Source organism: Dendrobates tinctorius, unplaced genomic scaffold, assembly GCF_039654945.1.
Source record: "Dendrobates tinctorius isolate UK_male_01 unplaced genomic scaffold, ASM3965494v1 ptg000092l, whole genome shotgun sequence".
NCBI classification, from domain to species: domain Eukaryota; kingdom Metazoa; phylum Chordata; class Amphibia; order Anura; family Dendrobatidae; genus Dendrobates; species Dendrobates tinctorius.
The window spans coordinates 3497501-3521004 of NW_027361760.1; the positions used below are offsets into that span (position 1 = coordinate 3497501).

Genomic DNA, 23504 nt, shown 5'->3' on the forward strand with positions numbered 1-23504 from the left:
TAAGATCAAGTAGCTCTACTTGACCAGTCAATCTATTTGCACAGTCTTTCCCTCTCTGGTTTCCAGGTCAGCAAACTGGCTCCATAATACAATGCACAATTGGCATATCAGCAAACCTCAAGTCATCAAAGATAAGCACTCACTGTGTTATATGATATATCAGCTTTCAAGTCACTATTGCAGGCTTACACTAACAAAAGTCTGTTTTCTTGACCCACCAGAAATCAACACTTAAATCCAAAAACCAACATACAGATAGAAAGTCAATTCTTCTTGGTTTGCGAACATAGTCATCAGGGTAATTAAGATATAATCTGGTTTCTTCACACTGATGATTCCCCCCCCAGGAGCACCATCAAATCCATTATATTCAAATGGAAAGAACATTGTACCACAACAAACCTGCCAAAAGAGGGCCGCACACCAAAACACTCATCTCGTTCAAGGAAGGCATTAATCAGAGAGACAGCAGAGAGACCAAAGGTAACCCTGAAGGAGTAGCAGTGTTCCCAAGCAGAGACAGGAGTATCTGTCCGTACGACTACAATAAGCTGAAAACGCCATAAAGTTGGCCTTTAAGGAAGAGTGGGCAGAAAAAAGCCTTTACTTGCAAACAATAATTGTAATGTTTGTTTTGAGTTTGCCAAAATGCATGTGAGACTCCCCAAATGTATGGTGGAAGGTGCTGTTGTCAGATGAGACAAAAATTGAACTTTTGGCCACCAACGTAAATAATGTCTGGTGCCTAACCAGCACAGCTAGTCACCCTAAGATCGCCATCCCCACAATGAAACGTGGTGGCAGCATCATGCTGTGGGGATGTTTTCCTGCAGAAGTGACAAGGAAAATGGTCCAAGACAAGGGGAAGATGTATGGTATGAAATAATGGGATATTCTTGAGCAAAATCTGTTTGTGATTTGAGACTTAGGGTCATGGTCTTCCAACAAGACAATGACCCAAAGCATACTGTTAAAGCAACACTTCAGTGGATTAAAGGGAGAACCTGTCAGTAGAATACTGCAGAGTAAACTACAGACAGTGTCAGGTTGGCTCCGTTATACTGATTAAAATGATACCTTGGTTGATGAAATTCATCTTGTGGTGGTGAAGTTTTATTTTCAGTTTTGAGTTAGTGATGTGCTCGTACTTTGGGGCGGGGCTGTAGGGGGGGGGGTTCTTCATGCTCTGCTTACTTACCGTATTTTTCAGACCATAAGACGCACCCCAAATTTCGGAGTGGAAAATGGCAAACAAAAGATTTTGGTCCATTTTATTGTCTGAATTTAAAGTATCTTACCTGAAGGCCAGCTGGTGGTAGAGCGGGGTCACAGGAGGCACGGCTGTGGTGTCGTAAATTTCCATGACACAGACTCCGACACCGTCTCCGTCATACGTGGCTCATGTTTAAGTGATAAATTTACTGTAGTAAAATGGTAACATCAGTCTTTTAATCATTATTATGATACAACTAGATTATGGCCCGATGCTATAGCATCGGGAGGATGCGATAGCATCACACCTCTTGCCATGTTAACCCTCAACACACACACTCCTCAACACACACTCCTCTCATCTTTCACCATCTCCACTCACTCTTTCACTCCACATACGACCCCTTCTCTCACTCCGTCTCTCATACTCACGCCGTCATCGCCGCTGCTCCACGATCCCCGACATCATCTTCCGCCGGCGCCATCCTGGATCCAGACGTTGTCCACGCCGGCGACATGTTCTTGCGGCGACGCCATCTTGAGTATCGTGAAATCCCGCGATAGTCAAGATAGCGTCGCCGGAAGAACATGTCGCCGGCGTGGACGACGTCGGGATCCAAAATGGCGTCGGCGAAATCTCGCGAGTTTTCGCCGACGCCATTTTGGATCCCGACGTCGTCCTCGCCGGCGACATGTTCTTGCGGCGACGCCATCTTGACTATCGCGGGATTTCGCCGATCCAAAATGGCGTCGCCGCAAGAACATGTCGCCGGCGTGGATGACATCGGGATCCAAAATGGCGTCGGCGTAATCTCGCGAGATTTCGCCGACGCCATCTTTTTGGATCCCGAGTCGTCCACGCCAGCGACATGTTCTTGCGGCGACGCCATCTTGAATCTCGCGGGATTTCACGAAATCCAAGATGGCGTCGCCGCAAGAACATGTCGGCGGCCTGGAGAACGTCTGGATCCAGGATCGCGGTGGCGGAGGAAGATGTCGGGGCAGCGACGATGACGGTGTGAGTATGAGAAACTGAGTGAGAGAAAGGAACGTATGTGGAGTGAAAGAGTGAGTGGACGTGAGTGGAGGTGAGAGGAGTGTGTTGAGGCGGTGTGGTGTGTTGAGGGTTAACGTGCGTGTGTGTGTGGTGACGTCACCGGTTACAACTGGACGGAAGTTGTTACAACCGGAAGCTGCTTAGGGCATTTATTATTATAGATGATGAGGAAGAAGCCATCTGTTAGCGGTGATGGCGTGTAGAGGCTTCTTCAGCCAATGTAATAGATTTAGAGTTAGGGGATTCGTGTGTGAGACGACGGCGTTTATAAGCCTTAATCTTGTCAAGTCGATGCTGTTTTTCCTCAGGAGTCTCATTAGCACGGCGTTGTTTTTGTCGTAGTGCTAAAGCTGCTTTCCTTTCACTGGCATTGGCATACTGTGCATCGGTATTGAATGGTGGTATTGATAGGGCAGAAACAGATTGCTGATTAGTTATGTCAGTGAACGGCATATGGGATCAAGTGTAGCAGTAAATTGTTCCACATGCTGATGTGGAAGCATCCTGTTGTGAGTCTAATAATAATGATGAGGAAGAGGCCGTCTGTTGTCGGCGGTGACGGCGTGCAGAGGCTTCTTCAGCCAATCTTATGGATTTAGAGTTAGGGATTCGTGTGTGAGGCGACGGCGTTTATAAGCCTTAATCTTCTCAAGGCGATGGTGTTTTTCCTCAGGAGTCTCATTAGCACGGCGTTGTTTTTGTCGTAGTGCTAAAGCTGCTTTCCTTGCATTGGCATACTTTTTGTTATGACTCATGTTGGCACAGGTAAAGGAGTCTATTTGGCAGTTATCTGGCAGTGAAGAAGGCGTCCTGGAGTATTGTAGAGTAAACAGATACTAATTGACCCTGTAATTGCCCAGCAGTAGTTATGAAGTGGTAGTGGCAAATTGGCCCTGTAGTTAGACACCGGCAGAGGAGCAAGGCAGCAGTAGTTATGGCGGTAGAGGCAAATTGGCCCTGTAATTAGACACAGGCAGTGAACAGTCAGAGGAGCAAGGCAGCAGTACTTATGGCGGTAGAGGCAAATTGGTCCTGTAATTAGACACCGGCAGAGGAGCAAGGCAGCAGTAGTTATGGCGGTAGAGGCAAATTAGCCCTGTAATTAGACACTGGCAGAGGACAAAGGCAGCAGTAGTTATGGCGGTAGAGGCAAATTGGCCCTGTAATTAGACACTGGCAGAGGACAAAGGCAGCAGTAGTTATGGCGGTAGAGGCAAATTGGTCCTGTAATTAGACACCGGCAGAGGAGCAAGGCAGCAGTAGTTATGGCGGTAGAGGCAAATTGGTCCTGTAATTAGACACCGGCAGAGGAGCAAGGCAGCAGTAGTTACGGCAGTACAGGCAAATTGGTCCAGTAATTAGACACCGGCAGTAAACAGGCATAGGACCAAGGCAGCAGTAGTTATGGTGGTACAGGCAATGCCAAGCGTCCGCACAGCAAGTCGGCGTGAGGTAAATGACGCAATTTCACGAATGCAAGATGGCGTCGGCGGACGTCGTTAACACCTCTTGCCATGTTAACCCTCAACACACCACACCGCCTCAACACACACTCCTCTCACCTTTCACCTCCACTCATGTCCACTCACTCTCACTCCACATACGTTCCTTTCTCTCACTCCGTTTCTCATACTCACACCGTCATCGTCGCTGCCCCGACATCTTCCTCCGCCGCCGCGATCCAGGATCCAGACGTTCTCCAGGCCGCCATGTTCTTGCGGGACGCCATCTTGGATTTCGTGAAATCCCGCGATATTCAAGATGGCGTCGCCGCAACAACATGTCGCTGGCGTGGACGACATCGGGATCCAAAAAGATGGCGTCGGCGAAATCTCGCGAGATAACGCCGACGCCATTTTGGATCCAGATGTCGCCCACGCCAGCGACATATTGTTGCGGCGACGCCATCTTGAATCTCGCGGGATTTCACGACATCCAAGATGGCGTCCCGCAAGAACATGTCGGCGGCCTGGAGAACGTCTGGATCCTGGATCGCGGCGGCGGAGGAAGATGTCGGGGCAGCGACGATGACGGTGTGAGTATGAGAAACGGAGTGAGAGAAAGGAACGTATGTGGAGTGAAAGAGTGAGTGGACATGAGTGGAGGTGAAAGGTGAGAGGAATGTGTTGAGGCGGTGTGGTGTGTTGAGGGTTAACGTGCGTGTGTGTGTGGTGACGTCACCCGTTACAACTGGACGGAAGTTGTTACAACCGGAAGCTGGTTAGGGCATTTATTATTATAGATAATCATGCTATTTAGATAGAACATAAAATATATTTATTGGAATACAACTTTAGAACAAAAACTTTGGCATATTTACAATTATATACTATGCTGTAAGTGGGGGGGGGGTTCAACAAAAACGTACTGAACAACATTTGTGCCGTCTATGAATTTGTTCTGAGAAATAGTATCGCCTCCATCAGATCCTCCTTCATAGATGACCTCAAATCTGACCTAGTTATTTTAAGGCTAGAGAACAACCTCTCTACACTACACTAACTTGGGTTGGTGGCAAAGCAGTAATCACATGGGCAACATCTCTACCAGTTTCAGGGTGTAAAGGAATTGCCTCGTGCACAGTCAGTTTTGATAAACGATTGAACTCTTCTACTTTGAGAGCAAGTGAAAAATCTTGCTGAAATATGGTAAATCTTTTTCCCTGCGGCAGCGTTTTGCCTGCTCCATGTTGTCCAAATATTTGTTGAAATCAAACTCCTCAAGGATTCGGATTCCTGGACCACGGTGTGAATTACCTGTACGACTGACTCCTCGCTAGAGATGGAGTACACCTCAACAAACCTGGGAAGCGCACATTGGCCAGAAGACTCGCTACACTCGTGAGTTGGGCGTTAAACTAGAAGAAGAGGGGACGGGAAGAAAAACATTAGACTAACATGAAGCCAGAAAATATACTGATGAAGGATATGAGGTGCGGCAAAGAAGGCCCAAGACAACATGCTCCCATGGAATGTAAGAAAATTTCAAAAACAATCCACAGGGAGGAGATTGGAACAAAACAATTCTCTAAACTGCATGCTCGCAAACGCCAGAAGCCTGACGAACTAGAAGCAGAAATATCTACAGGTAACTATGACATAGTGGGAATAACAGAGACATTGTTAGATCAGAGCTATGACTGGGCAACTAACTTAGTTAGTCTGTTTAGAAAGGATCGTAAAAATCGGAGAGGAGGAGGGGATTGTCTTTATGTAAAGTTCAATTATCATGTACATAAACTGCAGTATAGATTAATCTCCGTTAAAAGTCTAGACCTTAGATCAGGAATAGGACAGACCTTTATAGGACATTTCATAACTTTCCCAAATTATTATGAAAAAAATATTCCCCTCAAACTGCATTGAACTACTGTACTCGATTTATTATATATTTTAGGAGTCTGTCCATACCGACTACACCAAAATGGGCTCAGACTCCACAGCCCTGACAGGAGGCATGGTCCCTTCCTTAAAAAGCCGGCGGCGGCAGAAGTGGGGCATTGCTGCAGTCCCGGGGTATCCCAACGGTGCAATGCTGCGGGTCCGGTGTCAGCGGTGAGGCAGAGCAGAGTACGTTGCATGGAGCAGGGTCCCTTCCTCAGGGAGCCGACGCAAAAATGTGGCCCGGTGAGCAGAGTGCATCATTGATTTTTCGGCAGCCATTTTCCTGAAGCCGAGGGCCACCGACATCTCAATCTGGGCACGCAAGGCCTCTGGCAGCCATTTTTCCTGAAGTCCACAGCCTCAGGAAAACGGAGCACGAGAGGCCCAGCTGAGATCTCAATCTGCGCACGTGCTGCCTCCGGGGCCCATGTTTTCAGGAAGCTGGCCGCAGGGAAACCAATGATGCACTGCTCACTGCTGACACAGAGCTTTAGCATCGCCACACTTTTATCGCCACCGGTTCCCTGAGGAAGGGATGCTGCTACAGTGGGGAAAAAAAGTATTTAGTCAGCCACCAATTGTGCAAGTTATCCCACTTAAAAAGATGAGAGGCCTGTAATTGACATCATAGGTAGACCCCAACTATGAGTCAAAATGAGAAAACAAATCCAGAAAATCACCTTGTCTGATTTGGCAAGATTTAATTTTCACATTTTGGTGGAAAATAAGTATTTGGTCACCTAAAAACATGCAAGATTTCTGGGAGAACTTGCACAATTGGTGGCTGACTAAATGTTCATTTTTTTTTCACCACTGCCGCAACCACCTGGTAAGCCTGAATTCAGACTATTAGACGCAGCCCCTATTTTCCCCAAAAAATTTTTGGGGAAAAGGTGCGTCTTACAGTCCAAAAAATACAATATTCACCAGTATGGCTTCTGGCAGGTCAAGGATCCCTGCAGGTTTTTTTTTTTTTTTTTTTAATTATGTAAACACCCATGGTCTGTGTCCCCCAATGAGCGTCTCGGTGAAAAGGATTTTACGGTGAGTTATCACAAAAATCCCTGTATCTTGAGGCAGTTTTGCCTTGAGGTATGGGCAAAGATCCCAGTGGTAAAATGTGAATAGCTCGTAGACCCTTATCAAAATGCGACATGCTTATGTAATTGCTACAAAAGGTGGTTCTACAGAGTACTCACTTGAGAGGGTTGAATAGTTATGCACACTGAAGTTCTCAGTTATTTTGTCCTATTTGTTTGTGTCACAATAAAAAGACAACCAAATGTTCACAATGGTAGACATATATTCTTTCCCTGCAAACCCTCAAAAAAAAAAAAAAAAAAAAAAAAAAAAAAAAAAAATTCCAGGTTGTAAGGTGGAAAAATAATAAAAAATAATGCCAATAGGCAGAATGTGTTGTATGTTTTTTTTTTTGTTTTTTTTTGTTTTATAAAACCAGTAAAAAAAAAAAAAATTAAATCCATTCAGACATTGGCAGGGGTAATAGTACGCCGATGTCAGACTGCCCAAACCCCCCACCCTCCTTTTCCGGGCACATCAGCTGATATATACAACTGTGCCCACAACAGTGGCGGGTGGAATTGCAATCCAACCGCAGCTGTTAACTCGTTAAATATTGCTGTCAATTTCTGACAGCTGCATTTAACTCGCGCTTAACAGAAGCGCTTCTTAAATACCACCCATAGTTGACCCCGTCACATGATTGCAGGTCGCCGATGGGTCGGCATGACAATCAGAGGTTTCCAGCAGACTTCTATGGTTGTCATTGCCGGAATGCTATGAACGACGCTCGGTGGTCGGCACTCATAGCAAGTGAGTATTTCTGCTACACACAGGAAGGGGTTAAATTTAAAAAAAAATTTGCAAATTTTGGTATTTCCATAATTGTATTTGACTGGAGAATACTGATTTAGATGTTATTTTTACCACACAATAAAGGACTAACTTAAAAACAAAAATATTTTCACCGGTTCTCTGCACTTGAAATTGTTTAACTTTTTAGTTTTTCAGTATACTATTTGGTAAAATGAATGGTGACATTCAAAACTACAACACATCCTACAAAAAACAAGCCCTTATATAGCTAGGTCACTGGAAAAATCAAGTTTTGATTTTTGGAAGCCTAAAAGGGAAACGGCAATATTTTGCTTGAGTGATTTGGTGGGGTGCATGCTGTTCAATAATAAGGATTTATATTTTTACTGTGTTTAAATTAGTTGCTTAACCAGTTTGAAAACACCGGGCCACCTCCTGCTGACAATGAGAAGATCCAAGCCCTTCCTACAGTCCAAATAACAGATGAACATGTGGGTGAGTGCAAGTTGTTGCCCTTTAAAAAAGGAGACCCCCCTTCTATTTTCGGATGTCCGTTTCTAAGGCTACGTTCACATGTTTGTAAGCCAAAATCAGAAGTGGAACAATTGGAGGAAAAGTTTAAAGGAATCAATGTGCCACTTTTGCACTTATCACCCACTCCTGGATTTGGCTTCCAAATACTCATGTGAAATATAGGCCAATACTGAACGTGTGACCATGGCCGAAGTCTGGATTCAGACAGGTGTTTTATCAGTCTGTATACAGACCGTAAGGCCCAGACTGACCCTTTGTTTTTCGAACCCGAACTTACAGCCTTATAAAGACATAGGAGTCTAATAGTTCAGGTTGGGTGATGTGGACCATGAAATGCGCCTTTCTAAACCCAGCGTTACCACTAGACTACTTCATGGTTTTTTTTTTTTTTTTTACAGACTAACGTACTCAATGAAACTGTAATACACAAACGAAACACAATTGGAGCAAAAATCAAACTATCAAGTGTAAAAGACATTCATTCTTTCTTAATCCACATAAATATAAAATATATATATATATATATATGCCAATAGTGAGGCCTAAGAGAGGAAAAAGGCAAGGTGTGTCTGTGTGCCTCCCTGCAGGCACCCCTTTTGAAAAAGCACCTAACGTGAAACGCGCATCAGGTTGTCTCCAGGGAGGCATACAGACACACCAGCAACCATGGGTAAGCGGCACCTATGCTTTCACAAACGGGCATGCTAATTTGGTCATTGTTATGCATCGGCACATTGTTTATTGGCCCATTTTTCGCTGTATTTATGCATTGTTTAGGACTTGCCCTTTTATTCCTTCATGTAGATGTGTACATTCTTTATTTTTGGCCGCTGTGTTTTTTCTGTGTACCACTGTATCAGCCGCAGTATTCCTTGCCTTTTTCCTCTCTAAGGCCTCATTATTGGCGTATATATATTTTTTCTATATTTATGTGGATTAATAAAGAATGAATTTGTCTTTTACACTTGATGGTTTGATTTTTGCTCCAATTCTGTTTCGTTTGTGTATACCATTAGTGGGAGCGTTTCCATCTTGTATTTTTTTTGATAGGCACTGTGCCTTAGTCTTTGGCTAGAAGCAACGGCTTCATTATTTACTATAGACACTCTGTGCTTATTTTGAATTTTTGTTTTCAATGAAACTGTAAGTCTGGGTTTGAGAACCATGGTCAGACTTGGCGATGTGAGTTCTGAAGACCCTCAAATGATGGAATTGTCAGACAACAACTTGTAAAAGACTACTGGAAGGTTGTTCGTACACACTGCAGCCTCTTCCTTTTTTATGGGACTTGAGGAAATCACCGAGTACAGCTGGAGCAGGCACGCAGGGATCAGACGCTTACTGTATCACTTATTCTGTGGATAAATGCTTAGTTAGTTATAATTGTGAAACATCCCCTTTAAGGGTGAGTTCACACATTGCGTTTTTGCAGCATTTTTTGTGCAAATTTTCAGCTAACAGGACCAGCAAAGGCTGAGATTTCCGAAATCTCATGCACGCAGCTTGTATTTTGTTGTTTTTTACATAATGGAGCATGTCACTTCTTTCAGAATTTTTCACCCTTTGAAATGAAGGGATAGTTAAAAAAAAAAAAAAAAATGGAGGTATGATGTTTTGCTGCATTTTTTTGTGCCAAAAACTGATTCAATAGAATAGGATTTTTTTTCAACCATAAACTTTATCAGCATGCACAAGAGACAACTCTAGCATGCCAATACCTGCTTTTTTCTGCAGTTTCTTTCCTGCCTAAAGATCAGGTTTTGCTGTAGAAAATGCTGAAAAAAACCCTAGTGTGAACTTACCCTTAGGCATTCTTATGCCATTTTTAATGGTTATTATAAAAAGTTATTTTGTTCAGCGATTGACATTAAATATATATTTTTTTTAATAAGATAATAGAAACAAATGTTCAGCACCTTTGTCCCTTACTGCTCCAGCACATGTATAATACTGACATGGCACTGATGGACACGAACTATGAATTTACAAAATGATAACTAGAATAATTGTGCTTCCTTTTTTTTTTTTTTTTTTAACTTTTGAATACATGTTTGTTTGTTTGTTTGTTTTATAAAGTAGTGCTTATTATGTTTTTGTTCCCCCAGGATCCGGATTGGAATGTCCAGTATGTAAGGAGGATTATACAGTGGGTGAAAATGTGAGGCAGCTTCCTTGCAATCACTTATTTCATAATAACTGCATCATCCCCTGGTTAGAGCAGGTCAGTATGAAATGCATTTCTTTCTCCTTTTTTATTAGATATGTCACAACATGATTTCCGCTGGCTGAACACAACAGTGATATAGCTGTGCAGATGAGCTACATCTGTCATATCTTGTTCCACATTTCCAGAACACACTGGGAAAATCAGCAAATTATTAGGACTTTGTCCATGTCAGTGGTTACAACAAAATCATAATATATTGATTGGACACATACAGTATATGTACAGTGGATATAAAGTCAAACACCCTTATTAAAATGCAAGGTTTTTATTATGTAAAATAGATTTCATAGAAGTTAAAGAATGTGGTTGCCTATAAACACCCTTTCTCGAATACCCAGTTGAAGTGCCCTTTGAACTTATGATAGACTCCTTCCCAAAAAGGAGTCTATCAGCATGGCACATGTAGAATTGCAAGAATTTGACAGATTTGAGGTGCTACTGCAATGAAGAATGGACAGACTGTGAGGGCATCTTCTGTGTACAACCCTCTTCAGGTCACCTACAAATTTTCAATTGGATTCAGGTCTCTGTCATTCTAAAACTTTGATCATCTTCTGGCAAAGCCATTCTTTTATTGCGTTGGCGGTATACTTAGGTCATTGCCTTATTGAAAGGTGAAATTAATCTTCAGCTTATTAGCATAGACCTGAAGGTCTTGATGCAAAATTGGCTGATATTTGGAACTGTTCATAATTCCCTCTCCCTTGATTATATTTCCAGTTCTGTCAAAAATAATGCTGCATTCACTATATTTCAATGTGAGTATGGCGTTTTTGGTGATTCACAGTGCTGACGTTGCACCTAACATTTCTTTTGGAATTATTGCCAAAAGTTCAACTTTGGTCTCATAAGATCGGAACACATTTTCCCATAAACATTTGGAAGACTTGATGATCAGTGGGTACAGAAAGTATTCAGACCCCTTTACATTTTTCACTCTTTGTTTCATTGCAGCCATTTGGTAAAATCAAAAAAGTTCTTTCTTTTTTTCTCATTAATGTACACTTGACTGAAAAAAAAACAAATGTAGAAATTTTTGCAAATTTATTAAAGAAACTGAAATATCACATGGTCATAAGTATTCAGAACCTTTGCTCAGTATTGAGTAGGCACACCCTTTTGAGCTAGTACAGCCATGAGTCTTCATGGGAATGATGTAACAAGTTTTTCACACCTGGATTTGGGGATCATCTGCCATTCTTGCATGCAGATCCTCTCCAGTTCCATTAGGCTGGATGGTGAACATTGGTGGACAGCCATTTTCAGGTCTCTCCAGAGATGCTCAATTGGGTTTAGGTCAGGACTCTGGCTGGGCCAGTCCAGAATGGTCAGAGATGTTCTGAAGCCACTCGTTTGTTATTTTAGCTGTGTGCTTAGGGTCATTGTCTTGTTGGAAGGTGAACCTTTGGCCATGTCTGAGGTCCAGAGCACTCTGGAAGAGGTTTTCATCCAGGATACCTCTGTACTTGGCCGCATTCATGTTTCCTTCAATTGCAACCAGTCGTCCTGTCCCTGCAGCTGAAAAACACCCCCATAGCATGATGCTGCCATCATCATGTTTCACTGTTGGGATTGTATTGGGCAGGTGATGAGCAGTGCCTGGTTTTCTCCACACATTCCACTTAGAATTATCACCAAAAAGTTCTATCTTTGTCTCATCAGACCAGAGAATCTTATTTCTCATAGTCTGGGAGTCCTGCATGTGTTTTTTAGCAGACTCTGTGGACTTTCATATATCTGGCACTGGGGAGAGACTTCGGTCTGGCCACTCTGCCATAAAGGCCTGACTGGTGGAGTGCTGCAGTGATGGTTGACTTTGTGGAACTTTCTCCCATCTCTCTACTGCATCTGTGGAGCTCAGCCACAGTGATCTTGGAGTTCATCTTTACCTCTCTCACCAAAGCTTTTCTCCCGCGATTGCTCAGTTTGGCTGGACAGCCAGGTCTAGAAAGACTTCTGATGGTCCCAAACGTCTTCCATTTAAGGATTATGGAGGACACTCTGCTCTTAGGAACCTTGAATACTGCAAATTGCCTCTTAAGAGAAAAAGAGGTCTTGAACTCTATAGCGCCACCTGTTGGTAGTAGCGATCCTAGTGGCGCTATAGAGTTCAAGTCCTCTTTCTCTGACGAGGCAATTTGTATATTATTTTCCCAGAGGAGCATTGCACAGCGAATAAGCCTTCTTACCTTGACAAGCCAGAGCTGGCATGTCGCTCTCCACAAGGAGAAACCTTACCCCTTAGACCTTGAATACTGCAGAAATTCAGTCCTATCAGTTTAATTAAACACAGCTGGACTCCAGTGAAGGAGTATCTCAAGGAAATGGACAGCATGTGACTTAAATATGAGTGTCTGAGCAAAGGTCTGAATACTTATGACCATGTGATATTTCAGTTTTTCTTTTTTAATAAATTTGCAAACGTTTCTACATCTCTGGTCTTTTTTTGTATTTTTCTTTTTTCAGTCAAGATGGGGTGCAGAGTGTAGTTGAACTTACAAAATGGCTGCACTGAAGCAAAGAAAGAAAAATGTAAAGGGGTGTGTGCTTTACGTAACCACTGTAGGTTGTGGTAAAACATAGCTGGACTTGGATGGGGTGTTGCTACTTAATGACTGGGCCAATTTTTACAATTCTGACCACTGTCACTTTGAGGTTATAACTCTGGAATGTTTTAACGGATCCTGCGGATTCTGACATATTGTACTTCATTTTAGTGGTAAAAATTTCTTTTCATATGACTTCCATTTATTTGTGAAAAAATCGGAAACTTGGCAAAAATTTTAAACATTTCGCAATTTTCAAATTTCAAACCATTTTTTTTTTTTTTTTTTTGGGACCGCCTCACATTTGAAGTCAGTTTGAGGGGTCTATATGGCTGAAAATACCCAAAAGTGACACCATTCTAAAAACTGAACCCCTCAAGCTGATCAAAACCACATTCAAGAAGTTCATTAACCCTTCAGGTGTTTGACAGCAGCAGAAGCAACATGGAAGTAAAAAATGAACATTTAAATTTTTAGTGACAAAAATGATCTTTTAGCCTCAATTTTTTTCATTTTCACATGGGCAACAGGATAAAATGGATCCCAAAATTTGTTGGGCAATTTCTCCTGAGTACACAGATACCTCACATGTGGTCATAAACCACTATTTTAGCACATGGCAGGGCTCTGAAGGGAAGGAGCACCATTTGTATTTTTGAATGGAAAATTGGCTCCAATCGTTAGTGCAAACCATGTCACGTATGGAGAGCCCTGTGTGCCTAAACATTGGAGCTCCACCACAAGTGAACCCATTTTGGAAACTAGACCTCCCCCCAAGCAACTTATCTAGATGTGTGGTGAGCACTTTGAACCCCCAAGTGCTTCACAGAAGTTTATAACGCAGAGCCGTGAAAATAAAAAATCATTTTTTTTCCTCAAAAAATGATTTTTTTTAGCCCCAAATTTTTTATTTTCACAAGGGTAACAGGAGAAATTGTACCCCAAAAGTTGTTGTCCAGTTTGTCTAGAGTACGCTGGTACCCCAGATGTTGGGGATAAACCACTGTTCGGGCACACGTTGGGGCTTGAAAGGGAGGAGGGAACACCATTTGACTTTTTGAATGCAAAATTGGCTGGAATCAAAGGTGGCGCTATGTTGCGTTGAGAGTGCCTGCCTAAACAGTGGAAACCCCTTAATTATAACCCCAACCCTAATGGAAAAATAAAAATATTTTTTTTTTCTTTAATTTTTCCTACCTATCGGGGTGATAAAGGGGTTTTTTGTTTTTTTTTGATCACTGTGATGGGGTCTATCAGCGATCAAAATGTACCTGGAATGAATGAATGAATCTGCCTGGTGCTGGCCGGCAGATCTCGGCAGGCGTAATGCGCATGCACCCGCCATTATATAAGATGGGAGCGCCCATGGGGGAAGGCCCGAGAGGGAGGGACACCGGGACTCGGGTGGAATCGGACGGCGGGGGGAGCAGAGGGCAGAAGAGGGGAGCAAAGAATGGCGGCGGCGGCAGGTCGGTGTCACGGGCAGATCACGGTCTCCAGCCATGGCCGATGATATTGCAGCATCGGCCATGGCTAGATTGTAATATTTCACAAAGTTACATTGGTGAAATACTACAATTGCTCTGGCTGTTTAACTTTCAAAAGCCAGTCAGAGCGATCGTAGCCACGGCCACCCCCCCTCCTGGGGTGAAGTACGAGTCCTCTATCTGCGGGTCGGGACCTTTTGTTGACCCCAGTCACCTGACCCGCAGGAACGCGATCTCGCCATGACACCACAAAGGCGTTACAGGTCTGATTGGCACCAACTTAAATGACTCCTACATGGCGTCGCAGGTCGGGAAGGGGTTAAATGGAAAATCTGACTCTGGAGAAATTCTGACGCTGGGGGGCGCTATAACCGTAAACCTCAGTGCCATTAAAAGGCGTATCGGCGGTCGTTAAGGGGTTAATGTTGCTGTAGACCTCTTGTAAAATGTTCTTGTATTTTCATCATTTTTTCGAGGGACATCCAGTTCCAGGTAATGTTACTGTTCTGACAATTTTAACGTATTTCATGATGGAGGTCTTAACTGTGTTCCATAGTACACTGCTCAAAAAAAAAAAGGGAACACTAAAATACCACATCCTAGATATCACTGAAATATTCCAGTTGCAAATCTTTATTCATTACATAGTGGCATGCATTGAGAACAATAAAACATAGAAATTATCAATGTAAATCAAAATTAATATCCCATGGAGGTCTTGATTTGGAAGGATACTGAAAATCAAAGTGGAAAATCACATTACAGGCTAATCCAATTTCAGTAGAAATGCTTGAGGACAAGGAAATGATTCTCAGTAGTGTGTAGCCTCCACATGCCTGTATGACCTCCCTACAATGCCTGGGCATGCTACTAATGAGGTGGTGGATGTTCTCCTGAGGGATCTCCTCCCAGACCTGGATTAAAGCTTCAGTCAACTCCTGGACAGTCTGTGGTGCAATGTGGTGTTGGTGGATGGAACGAGACATGATGTCCCAGATGTGCTCGATTGAATTCAGATCTGGGGCCTGCTGGAGGTAATTTTGCAGGGCTCTGGCAGTGCTCCTCCTGTTCCTCCTTGCACAAAGGTGGAGGTAGCGGTCCTGCTGATGGGTTGTTGCCCTCCTATTGCCCCCTCCACATCTCCTGGTGTACTGGCCTGTCTCCTGGTAGTGCCTCTGGACACTGCTGACAGACACAGCAAACCTTCTTGCCACAGCTCGCATTGTTGTCATCCTGGATGAGCTGCACTGCCTGAGCCACTTGTGTGAGTTGTAGAGTCCATCTCATGCTACCACGAGTGTGAAAGAACAACCAACATTCAAAAGTGACCAAAACATCAGCCAGAAAGCATTGGTACGGAAATGTGGTCTGTGGTCCCCACCTGCAATTGTTTTGCCCCCTTCTCCTGACAACTTTCAATAATAAGGTCCCTTTGCTGTGGTGTTGCATTTTACAGCAAATGCTATGGTCTGTAAACAGCTAAGAAAATGTCAGGGAAATCCTACTCTAACAGCTAATTTTATGTGAGGTTAATCAGAATCCCTTTTAATGAGTATCTGTCGTTTTATTACATAAATGAATAGCTCATGTGAAAACGAGAAACTTTTTGTAATAAATCTTAGAGAAATGCTTGTTTTTTTCTCCTCCAGGACTGATCTTTCATTCTCCAAATTCTCAGTTCTGCAGTAAAATCTGTATTAAGTGAAGACAGATTGTTACATTACTGAGATAGGAGGTAACCGTTACTACAGACAAGATTTCATGTAAAGGGGAGGAATGAACAGCTAAAGGTGGACCTCCTCCCCCTCCTATCCATAGCAAATGCCATCTCCAATCTCAGTAGTGTAACCCACCCACACTGAATACACATTTTACTAGAGAATGGAAAATGTTGAAAATAAGTTCCGTCCCAGAGGAGATAGATGCTTCATTACCAAGAAACTTTGTAATATATCTAATGTTCATGAGTGCTATTGATTTATGAAATGAAAATTAAATCTATTCTAACTCTTTACAAGATGGCAACAGTGTACTAACTATTAGACATGAGTTTAAATGTGACTGACTAATTTTGAACACAACCACATCCCCAATTTTTTGCAGGTGTTTACACTTATGAAGCCACATTTTATTTTTGTTGGTTTTATTTTGCCCCTAAAAGGATTTTTGCGCCCTGTACTGTTGTGTTCTGACCCCCCATTGCCTACTTTCACTTCATTTTAAAGAGACTTTGCTACTAGGTTTTTAAGATCGCATCTGAGCACAAAATAACTTGGCTGTTTTCTGTAGTTTTGGTAAAATGGTATCTTCTCTAGTAAGTCTGCTGCCGTGTAGTCCTCCATATTCATGAGCTCTGTATAACCCTGCTCCACCAATGATGTGGCAGCTTTGTGTACACTGCATAAGCAATTAGTGGTGGGGGAGCGGTTATACAGAGCTCCAAATCTAAAGCATAGATACATCTGCAGCAGATGAAACGGATTTTATCCAAACTACAGCAAGAAGCCCAGGGACAACTGAAATTGGGGGCTCTGTCCTTATGTTACACTGTTCTCAGATGGTAGAGTATCAGCGCGTTTAAGCAAACTGGCCGTGAAAGATGTAAGTGCCATGTCCTTGGCAACCAAAATGGTGGCTGCTGTTATGGGATATATGTAATAATAAAGCCATATTTGTATATAAAATGATGGAAAACATGAGTTGATGAAACCAATGCATTTTATTACATTTTCTGATATTTTAACTGCTGCTCTACCAAAATGAAATTCTTAGCACAATTCTTATATTCTTGTTTTTAAACTCTGATCACATGATTATTTTGTTGATAGTTTTGCAAATGGTGTCTATGTCCATTTTATGTACTTGAAGATATTTGCTAGGCGTATACTGTTATTCCCACAACCTAACAAATGCTATTTTCTTTTCAACAGCATGATACGTGCCCTGTATGTAGGAAAAGCCTGAGTGGTCAGAACACAGCCACCAATCCCCCGGGACTAACCGATATGAATTTCTCAGCTTCCTCTGCTTCATCCTCATCCTCCACCTCCCCTACTGAGGAAAATAATTCTGCCAATAATTCCTGAGCACCAGAGATGGGGAGGGGGAGCAGCTGCTGGGCACCGGCTCCTTACACCACCCTCACATCTGCTGCTTTCTTAACACTGCATCTAGAGCCGAAGAGGGAACCCTGCCCATGAGTTCCCCTCAACAGGACGCTGAAGTGTCTCTCTCTCCTTCCCAAGTGGAACAGCTGAGAACCAAACTGTTCACCAATTTTATTTCCCCCCTTCATAGAGTGACATCTGGCATGGAAGAGACAGCGTGGGTGTGACTTTTTTTTTTTTTTTTTTTTTTTTATCCAAATGGTTTGGGTTTCCTCTTTTAAAATAGAGGTGTGATAACTCCTTTTTATCATTTTTATTTTTTACTGCTTTTGAGGTTTTAAATCATTAAATTAAACAAGTTTGATTAATGGTGCTCTTGGCCTGAGGAGTTACTGCACAATGTTTAGAGAAATGTATTTAGTTTCCTACCTGCAGAAGTGAGGGGCTGTGGTTAAAAAGAAAACTTGTGATCGCCCGCTTACTATTTGCTAATTATACTGTTTGGGCCATAGGACAGTAATGATTTGTGCTGCCATTGCGTCTTGCATTATTCAGTGTCCATTTTATTCCATTGTGAAACTATCTACAATCAATTTTTTTTTTTGGCGTTGCTTGTTTCTTTTAGGATAAAAGCTATATATATTTTACAATATTATGTATTTTTAAGTACAAATGTATTTATTTGTTTTTATCTTGGCTTAGTTTACAATGCGCATACACTTGGATTGCGTTGGAAATTTACACCATCTCCTGTGCATTTCTTTTGTCTTAAAATGATGACTTTGGGTGCCAATCATATTGATAACGGTAAGAAATGTGTAGAATATTGTGTCTGACGTGTTCTGCTGGCCAGTTTTGCAAGTCGATTGCCTATTAATGTCCATTGTATCGCCATCTTAAAGAAGGGTAGGTATTATAACAAATTTTCTTAATTCGCTCTTGAAACTCGCAGTTAGGGCCATATTTGTTCTGTAAAATGAGAATGCAAAATATTGTTAGAAATTAGTTTTATGGCTATAATTCAAGCATGTTACTCCATAATATTATAGGCTACATGCATTATTACAAGTTAGTTTGCACAACATGGTAACATTTCTCCCTCACCCATGACAGCACCACGGAGAGCGGGGGTCCGCCCATCAAGGACAGGAACCTACAAACAAAAGAGCGGCACCTCTCCTCCGCCCCCAGTTGGGTTCCTGTCCTTGACGGGTGAACCACGGCAGCAGGAGCGCAGCGCTTACCGGAAGGTGAAGATCCGGGACCGTCCCGTCCGCGGTCAGACAGCGGGGAGGCCCCTGTCGCGGCGGGGTCGGTTGCCGAAGCCGCCACCGCTGCAGCTGAGGGGCTGTCCAGGGTGAGCGGGCGGGAAGGACCGGGCCGCCGCTCCGAAAGGAGTAGGGGCCGGGGGACGCCGGTATAGGGGCAGCGCCGGGTACAGAGGTGTACCAAGATGGCGCTGCCCCGGAAGTAGGAGGAACTTCCGGGTCCCCGCGGTCGGGGGAGGCAGCGGTGCAGGCCGGGAAGACAGGTGACGCCAGGGCGGCTTATTCAAATTTGGAACGCTGAAGCAGCCTCAGGGCTGGAAGCGTTCAGGCGCGATGGATAGCGACCAGCATGAGGAGCTACAGCAGCCTAAGCAGCAGCAACATAGGCAGCATCACCAGCACTACCAAAAGGATAAAGACGGACAGGGGAGCCGGTCCAGTAGCCACTCCACGCAACATTCAACTGCAAGGAGCAAGTCACCTGCCGTGGATCGCCCAGTGAGGGATTTGGATCCACTTCCAGAACCGGTACCTGCAACCACGCATGAGGGGTAAGTGGATCTCCGTGAATGTTCCCCATTGTAATAGACTTCTTTCCCTTATCAGGGAAAGAAGAAAGAAAAAACCAAGAACAGGGAATGCCCCACCTGTAGGAAACCATTACCAAAGCCCTGGGAGAAAAAATTGTGTGACTCCTGTATACAGGAGGTCCTTGGCGGTGAAACCCCGGATCATGCCGCAGACCTAAGGGCGGTAATCCGCGCAGAAATTCAGAGTGCCTTTTCATCCAAAAAACGGGAAAGGAAGGAAGGGGTACGTGGTAATAGAGTCCCAATTAGAGAGCTTATCGTCAGGGGAAGTCACCTCCCATACTGTAAATACCGACTCGTCATCCTCCGAAAAGGAGACGGAAGGTCGTCATTGTTTCCCCCTGGACGAAGTGGATGCCTTAGTAAAGGCGGTAAGATCCACTATGGGGGTGGAAGACCCCCGGACTGACAGATCAGTCCAGGACATTATGTTCGGGGGACTGGGTCAAAAGAAACGGAGGGTATTTCTGTTAAATAAGAACGTCCAAGGCCTCATAGATAAAGAATGGGAAAAACCGGATAGGAAAAGCTCTACGGTTCCTTCCATCAAAAGAAAGTACCCATTTGATGAGGAGGCATCCACATCGTGGGATAAGGCCCCCAAACTAGACGTGGCGGTAGCCAAAGCTTCAAGAAGGTTTGCACTCCCCTTTGAAGATATGGGTACCCTGAAAGACCCGTTAGATAAAAAAGCGGATACCCTACTTAAGGGCACCTGGGAATCAGCAGGGGGAAACATCAGGCCGGCGGTAGCGGCAACCTGTACCTCCAGAGCTCTTATGGTATGGATAGACCAATTGTTGAGACAGATAAGGGAAGGGGTTCCCAGAGATAAAATCCTGGAATCCATGCCAATGATAAGAGGGGCGGCAGCCTTCCTGGCCGACTCTTCGGCTGATTCGATAAGATTGTCATCTAAAACGGCAGCCTTGTCGAATGCAGCTAGAAGAGCTTTATGGTTAAAATGTTGGCCTGGGGATCTCCAGACAAAAATGAAGTTATGCGCCATTCCCTGTGAAGGAAAATTCCTCTTCGGGGAAACCTTGGATGACATCCTCGAAAAGGCAGGCGACAAAAAGAAAGGCTTCCCAAACCTAGGACCAGTGAGCGCCACAGGCTTTAAACGGTCCTTTCGGAACAAAAAGTTCTTTCAGAGGAGACCCCCGAGAGACCAAAAATGGGAAGACAGAAGAAGGGACAGGGGGTTCATCTTCGGTAACTCGTCCCGGGATAAAAAACCCGCCAAGTGACTGTGGGCCCAGGGTGGGAGGGAGACTAAGTTTTTTCCTCCCAGCCTGGGAGAAAATATCCAACAATCCCTGGCTGATAAATCTTGTAAGATCAGGATTAAGGATAAACTTTTATTCTCTCCCGCCGCAAAAATATATAATTACCCCGATAAGGTCGTCAAAAAACGAACAGGACGCCCTCGAAAAGGAGGTCCTGAGTATGTTGGACAAAAAAGTCCTACAGGAGGTTCCCCCACAGGAGAGAGGCAGGGGGTTCTACTCGCCTCTCTTCCTGGTAACCAAACCAGACGGCACCTTCCGCACCATCATAAATTTAAAAAGACTGAATTGCTATATCAAGAACGAAAAATTCAAGATGGAATCGATCAAATCGACCATCAAAATTATCTTTCCGCAATGCTTTATGGTGGTCTTAGACCTCAGCGATGCCTACTACCATGTCCCCATTCACAAAGAATCCAGGCAATACCTCAGGCTAGCAGTCTCGATAGCAGGAGAAATAAGAGAATTCCAATACAAGGCCCTGCCATTTGGGATCTCAGTGGCTCCACGGGTCTTTACGAAATTGGTGGCAGAGATGATGGCTCACATAAGAGAACAGGATGTTCTGATAGTGCCTTATTTGGACGACTTTTTAATAGCGAGCAACTCAGGCCAGAAATGCACAGAACAGAGGGACAGAGTGATGAGCACTCTAAAAAACCTCGGGTGGCTTCTGAACCTGAAAAAGTCAAGGCTGGAACCAAGGAGAGTCCAGGAGTTCCTAGGCCTGACACTTGATTCAAACATCCAAGTGTGTTACTTGCCAGATCACAAAAAGGACAGAATTATTCATATGGTACAAAAAGCGAGGCAAAACCCTTCTATGACACTAAGACGAGCAATGTCCCTGTTAGGGTCCCTCTCTGCATGCTTGCCGGCGGTCCAGTGGGCACAAATACACATGAGGGATCTGCAGTGGGATATCCTGACCAACCAGCGGGCCTTAGGAGACCACTTGGAACATCATATTACGCTAGTTTCAAAAACTATTCATTCCCTAGCCTGGTGGGAGGACAAAAACAACTTGTCCAAAGGGATCCCCTGGGAGGCCAAGATCACACATGTAATTACCACCGACGCCAGTCCTGTGGGATGGGGAGCACACATGGGCATCAGTGTGGCTCAAGGGGGATGGAGAAGTAAAGAACTAAAAGCCTCCTCGAATCAAAAAGAACTGCTAGCAGTAAATTATGCCTTGAGTCACTTTTTGCCAGCATTAAAGGGCCATCATGTCCGGATATTCTCGGACAACCGAGTAACAGTGGCCTATATAAACCACCAAGGGGGAACCAGGTCCAGAACGCTAATGGCGGCATCCTCCGAGATATTCAGGTTAGCCGAGGAAAACTTACTGTCCCTATCGGCGCTACACATACGGGGAGTAGAGAACCAGACAGCAGACTTTCTGAGCCGTAACCAACTACATCAAGGGGAGTGGGCTCTAAATCAGTCCGTTTTTCAGAAGATTGTGGAAATGTGGGGAACCCCAGACATAGACTTATTTGCAGACCACAAAAACAAAAAAGTGGAAGCATTCTGTTCTCTAAATCCCAAGGGGAATCCTCAGACCCTGGACGCATTTATGCTCCCATGGACACGGGGACTACTGTATGCCTTCCCACTGACCATTCTCCTCCCGGCGGTGATGAGGAAAGTCAGGGAAGAGGGGGCTTGGGTAATACTTATAGCCCCTTTCTGGCCAAAAAGAACATGGTTTTCATGGCTCAGAATAATGTCAGTAACCGACCCCTGGGTTCTACCAGATCTCCCCGACCTTCTATCGCAGGGTCCTGTGCTACACCCCCAAGCAGTGAACCTCCATTTAACAGCATGGAATTTGAAAGGTCACTGCTGAGGGGGAAAGGATTTTCAGAAAATCTAATTTCCACGTTACAAAAAAGTAGAAAACCAATTACAATCAAAGCCTATGGTAGAACCTGGAGGAAATTCCTATCCAGTTCGGGGGCAAAGGTTCAGGATGGAATACAAATGGATAAAATCCTGGAATTCCTCCAAAGGGTGTTAGAACAGGGACTAGCGACTAACACACTGAGGGTACAGGTAGCGGCCCTAGGCGCCCTCTATAATCAGGAGGTGGCGAGCGACCCTTGGGTATCACGGTTTATGAGGGCCGCAGCCAGGTCTAGACCAATAGCTACCCAGAAAGTACCATCATGGGATCTGAACTTAGTGTTGTCAGCCCTAACAGGACCCCCATTCGAGCCTATTCAGTCAGCTCCGCTAAAGACCCTATCATTAAAAAGATACTGCTAGTGGCCCTAACATCGGCTCGCAGAGTGAGTGACATTCAAGCCTTATCGGCATTACCCCCATTCATTAAAATTATGGAGGATAGAATTATATTGAAACCTGACCCTGCATATTTGCCCAAGGTAGCAACACACTTCCATAGATCACAGGAGGTAGTCCTTCCTTCCTTCTGCCCAAACCCTATGAATAGAGGGGAGGAGAAATTTCACACATTAGATGTGAAGAGGTGCTTAGTGCACTACCTAGAGGCCACCAAGGGATGTAGGAAGGAAGGATCTCTTTGTGTGTTTCCAGGGACCTCGTAAGGGGCTCGGGGCGTCCAAAAGTACCCTGGCAAGATGGATAAGGGATGCGATTGCCCTGGCATACTCATGCAGCGGGAATACCATCCCGGAGGGTCTAAAAGCCCACTCTACGAGAGCAATGGCGACCTCATGGGCAGAAAGATCAGAGGTATCAATAGAACAGATCTGTAAGGCGGCCACCTGGTCAACACCTTCTACCTTTTTCAAACACTATCGCCTAGATCTAGCCTCTGCGTCTGACCTGACCTTCGGGAGAAGGGTCCTTCAGGCGGTGGTCCCTCCCTAAGCTACCAATCTCTGAAATTCTCTCCGTGGTGCTGTCATGGGTGAGGGAGAATAGCTTACTCACCGATAACGGTGTTTCTCGGAACCCATGACAGCACCCGCTT

General features: G+C 44.2%; 1 protein-coding gene and 1 long non-coding RNA gene across 2 annotated transcripts in view; one reads left to right on the plus strand and one right to left on the minus strand.

The window, feature by feature from the left end:
• Positions 1–18130, plus strand: part of RNF126 (ring finger protein 126) — a 110083-nt gene extending 91953 nt beyond the window's left edge. Inside the window, exons 7-9 of the mRNA XM_073586289.1 lie at positions 7890–7983; positions 10128–10243; positions 17213–18130. Coding sequence (XP_073442390.1) covers positions 7890–7983; positions 10128–10243; positions 17213–17368 — 366 coding nt within the window. The 3' untranslated portion in view covers positions 17369–18130. The remainder of the gene's footprint in view (positions 1–7889; positions 7984–10127; positions 10244–17212) is intronic.
• LOC141098464 (uncharacterized) overlaps positions 17959–23504 on the minus strand; it is a 53766-nt gene continuing 48220 nt past the window's right edge. The window contains exon 2 of the long non-coding RNA XR_012234245.1: positions 17959–18358. This is a non-coding gene — a long non-coding RNA (uncharacterized lncRNA). The remainder of the gene's footprint in view (positions 18359–23504) is intronic.